Below are 4,753 nucleotides of genomic sequence, written 5' to 3'. Positions count from 1 at the left end.
AGTACTATTATGCCATCCCACATGGTTCCCCCTTCACGCGTCTGACGTGGCACAAGGGGATTGGTGAGCATTGAAGAAAATGATGGTTAGAGAGAGAGAGAGATGACTAATGATACGTTCAAAACAAATTATTTGAAGGATTGAATTTAATTGAAAAAAATCTAATTAAAGGTCCAGAGATTTATTCCGTAACATATTCTTGATTATTCTTTGGCATATTCTTGTTATTCCCTATCTATATTTGGGTCTACATATTTGTATTTATAGGTCTTTGTACACACTTTTGATTCAGAGTGAAGAAAAATAAAAATAAATATCTCCCTCTCTTTTTCATCATGGTATCAGAGCTTCCGGATTCTGATCCATTCTTTCTTCCTTCTCCTTCTTAAAGAAAAAGAAAAAACCTCTTTTCCTCCGCCCACCTCTGCCCTTATTTTCCATTATTATTATTATTTTTTCTCTCTTCACAGCAAACTGTTGCCATCTTTCTTCTCGGGCGTCTGCGAAACCCCTTCGAAACCCCGATGTCAACGTTCTTCCCGGTCGCCACCACAGCCATCGCAGCGCTCTTTCTCACCGGCCACCTCCGTCGAGCCTCTGTCGAGCCTCTTCTTCCCGGCCGAAGCCCTTTCAAAGCTTCCGCATCCGCCGAGTCCATCCGCAGCCCCGGCCGAAGCCCCTCCAAAGCCTCCGCATCCGCCAAGTCCATCCGCAGCTATCGCCACCGCAACCCCCCTTTTCTTCCCGGCCGAAACCCCTTTGCCGGCATCCGTCGAGTCCATCTGAGCCCCATCTTTCTTCCCGGCCGAAACCTCTTCCTTCCCGGCCAAAACCCCTTTCTCCACCTCCCGGCCGGCGTCGTGGCGGCCACTGCAATATCTCCTCTTCCTCCTCCTCCAGCCCCCGACGGCGTCGCCGGCGAGGTGGCGGCAGCAATCCCGTGCTTCACGGGATACATAATCGGTAAAAGCCATAGCTTCCTTTTTTAACACTTTCTTTTATTTCATTTACCAAAAAAAAAAAGAGAAAGAAAAAAAAATGGAGAACTTTTATGCCTAGATACTTAAGAAGCCTGTATTTACGGTGTGTCCGGTAATTCGTGTGTCTGGTGATTCATTGATAGTGTGTCAGTGAGATTATCATTTTGTTTGTATGGCCAATCCAATTACTATGCAAGATCTTGAAGGTCTGTTGGATCGGCTTATTACAGTTGCCACTCGATCAGGAGGTTCGTCAAGAGATAGTGGATCGCTGAATGCTCTTCAAGTGACTGTAAAACTTGATGGCCCAACGACATATTTACAATAGGAGAGGAGCACTCGTCTACTTGTACAAGGGCGAGGCTTGGAGGGATATCTCACCGGCACAAAGAAGAAACCTGCTAATAATGAGCAGGATATGGCTCAATGGAGAATGGAGAACTCTGTTGTTCTAGCATTTCTTCTAAATACCATGACACCAAATGTGGCAAGAAGTGTGCAACTGCTGGAGACTGTACAGGAAGTCTGGGAGACGGTGGCCCAAATATTCTCACAGAAGCAGAATTCTGCTCAAGCATTTGAGATCCGTTCTCAATTGCGTCAGCTTCGTCAGGGAGATTTATCTATCACTGAATATGCCACCGAGTTGAAACATCTTTGGTCCGAAGCTGATCATTATAGAAATTTTGCTCCACAATGTTCCATCGATGTTGATGGATTTCAGAAATATTTAGAAGAAGAACAGGTCCAGGACTTTCTATATGGTCTGAATCTGGAATATGAATCTGTCAGAGTTCGGCTCCTCGCCAGAGATATTTAACCTAGTTTAGGTCAAGTTTTCTCTACTGTTTTAAGCGAGGAGACACGGCGACGAGTGACTTCTGACTCCAATAGTTCTATAAGATCAGCCCTTACCGTACAGCCACAGCAAGTAGGTGAGAAGGTATGTTTTCATTGTAAAAAGCCTGGGCACACTAAGACATTTTGCTGGGATCTCCATGGCCGCCCAAATCAGCCTAGGCGTGGTAGTCGGGGCCGTGGTGGTCGTCGTAGTGGTGGAAGAACTGGAGGACAGAATCATGTTCGTGGACCTGCCCAAGCCAATCTCTCTGAAGAGACCGAGGGTGCTATACGCAGCTTATCTACAGAGGAGTATCAGACCTTCCGACGAATGATGGAAAAGTATGAATCATCTTCTAACACCACACCTTCTACTCTGGAGCAGTCTAGCCACCAGGACGAATATCTTGATTCCTCTCTTTTTGCACACTCAGGTACTTCATATAAGTTATCACATGCATTTACTTGTGGGACATCTAACTCCTGGGTAATAGACTCAGGAGCATCCAGTCACATGACAGGGGCACCTAATAGTTTTATTTCATATTCACCATGTTCAGGACATGACAAGGTCAGAATAGCTGATGGATCTTTTACCCCTGTTTCAAGAAAAGGATCCATTGACTGTACTCCTAACTTAAGATTATCATCAGTATTGCATGTTCCATCCTTTCCTACAAATTTACTCTCTATCAGCTCTGTTACTAGAGATTTGAACTGCTCTGTCACTTTTTGGCCTTCACATTATCTATTTCAGGAGCAGAGAACGGGGAAGATACTTGGGGGTGGTAGAATGCACAATGGACTCTATTATCTATCAACTGATGAAAAAAGTATGAGCTCTTCTTTGATGGGGTATGCATTGTCTGCTGAAGGTGTCACTTCAGAACTTATGTTACATCATCGTAGGCTGGGTCACATTTCTTTTTCTATTCTTAGTCGCTTATTTCCATCTTTATCAACTAAATGCAATAAAAATTTGTTAGTTTGTGATCATTGTGAATTGGCTAAACACACCAGAGCAGTATTTCCTATATCTGGAATTAGAAGTTCTCAACCTTTTGCTTTAATTCACTCTGATGTATGGGGACCATGTAGTACCAATACTCTCAAGGGCCATAGGTGGTTTGTTACCTTCATTGATTGTTTTAGTCGAGTAACTTGGGTCTATTTATTGAAGGAAAAAATGGGAGTTTTAAATTGTTTTAAAGAGTTTCATAAACTTGTAGGTACTCAGTTTGGTGTTGAAATTAAAATTCTACGTTCTGACAGTGGCACAGAATACATTAATCAGGAGTTCCGTGCGTATCTTCAAACTCACGGAATTCTTTATCAAACCACTTGTGTTGATACTCCTGCTCAAAATGGAGTTGCCGAAAGAAAAAATCGGCACTTATTGGAAGTAGCCCGATCTTTACTTTTTACCATGCAAGTTCCTAAATTTTTGTGGGGTGAGGCTGTCTTGACCGTCATTTTATCAAAGAAAAGATTAATCAAGGTCAGATCTGCATTACCTATATTCGGTCTTCTGATCAGGTGGCAGACATTCTAACCAAAGGGTTTAGCTCATTGTCTTTTTCTGAATTGACTGACAAGATGGGGCTTCGAGATATCTTCGCCTCATCTTGAGGGGGGAGTATTGGAAGGATTGAGCTTAATTGGAAAAAATCTAATTAAAGGTCCAGGGATTTATTCCGTAGCATATTCTTGATTATTCTTTGGCATATTCTTGTTATTCCCTATCTATATTTGGGTCTACATATTTGTATTTATAGATCTTTGTACACACTTTTGATTCAGAGTGAAGAAAAATAAAAATAAATATCTCCTTCTCTTTTTCATCACGAGTACTATATATTACGCCATCCCCAATGGTTCACTGTCAACACATCAGACAGGGCACGAGGGGATTAGTGGAATTTACGGGGGCTTGGTGCAATCGAAGAAAATGATGGTTATTTTCCCGATAAATCTGTTATTCTGCTCCAAAATATGGCTACATTAATATCAAGCTAGCTACGTGAATAACTCTAAGAATCAAGGTTAGTGCTTCTTTTGTATTTAAAGCTTACATGTCTGAAAGACCCAAAAAAAGACTTCTTATAACAAGAGTTTTTGTTGTTGTCATATTAGCATAGCTATATATTTTGCTCCCATACCGCACAAATGCCATGTGTGGACGAGGAACTAGCTGACAAACCGCTTCGTGCCATGTACTTTCTAATTAAAAGTATGTTTACTTAATTAGTCTTAGGACGTATTTCATCCTTTATTATATGTACTTACGTAGCTAGTGCTTTAGTTTGTTTTGCATTAAAAATTAAAAGGAAAAAAATAAACTAGGTTGATGCCCTTGTTTGGCTGCTTATGTGCATGGGCTTACATGTTCACCAACTCATACATGATTAGCTTTGCATGACATCCCATGGATATCAAAGCATGGAGCTGCTACATTGCAACACTAGCCTCTATGCTTAATTGGTTCCATGCGAGTAAAAGAACACTTTTCTTTCACATGATCACTGCAATATGGGTATCCATGAAAAGAACAAAAAATAGTAATATTTTCTATAAAAATATGAAGGTGACAACACATATAACATAATCCAAAGGGCAGATTTTCAAGCTTCTTCTATAAGCCTTTATATTTTACTTTTCGATTCTACCATTGTACAAAGTATTCTTATAGTATCGTTCCTTATGCAAGTCTTTTATTGAAAGAATAATTCTTTTTATATAAGCAAAGCGGCACTATACCCATCCTTTAATAATTTATAACCTTTGATCTAGGGAAAGGGATAGCACTAAGCCTATTTTGCAGTGTGTCCTCCCTCTTCTTTTCTTCAAAACCATGATCCTAACAGTTGTCATTTCTACATGCTAAACTATATATATATATATAAAGTAAACATCCCTTAGGGGTTGGAAAAGAT

General features: G+C 40.8%; 1 protein-coding gene across 1 annotated transcript; it reads left to right on the top strand.

Annotated features, from left to right (window-relative positions):
* The first annotated feature begins 1,398 nt into the window (after positions 1-1,398).
* On the top strand, positions 1,399-3,449 carry LOC140853636 (uncharacterized). The gene is made up of 3 exons (XM_073248282.1): positions 1,399-1,767; positions 1,903-2,976; positions 3,357-3,449. The coding sequence occupies exons 1-3, from the start codon at positions 1,399-1,401 to the stop codon at positions 3,447-3,449; spliced, it is 1,536 nt and encodes a 511-aa protein (XP_073104383.1).
* Positions 3,450-4,753: the final 1,304 nt, after the last annotated feature.

This window comes from Elaeis guineensis, chromosome 14 (genome assembly GCF_000442705.2).
Source record: "Elaeis guineensis isolate ETL-2024a chromosome 14, EG11, whole genome shotgun sequence".
NCBI classification, from domain to species: domain Eukaryota; kingdom Viridiplantae; phylum Streptophyta; class Magnoliopsida; order Arecales; family Arecaceae; genus Elaeis; species Elaeis guineensis.
The sequence above is the reverse complement of the archived record's forward strand: the minus strand, read 5'-3'. Positions and strand labels throughout refer to the sequence as shown.

Coding starts and splice junctions, on each gene's coding strand:
- LOC140853636 (XM_073248282.1), top strand. CDS start 1,399: ATGGCTCAATGGAGAATGGAGAACTCTGTTGTTCTAGCATTTCTTCTA. Junction 1,768..1,902: donor TGAATCTGGAATATGAATCT/GTCAGAGTTCGG, acceptor CTTACCGTACAG/CCACAGCAAGTAGGTGAGAA. Junction 2,977..3,356: donor TCATTGATTGTTTTAGTCGA/GTAACTTGGGTC, acceptor TCTTCTGATCAG/GTGGCAGACATTCTAACCAA.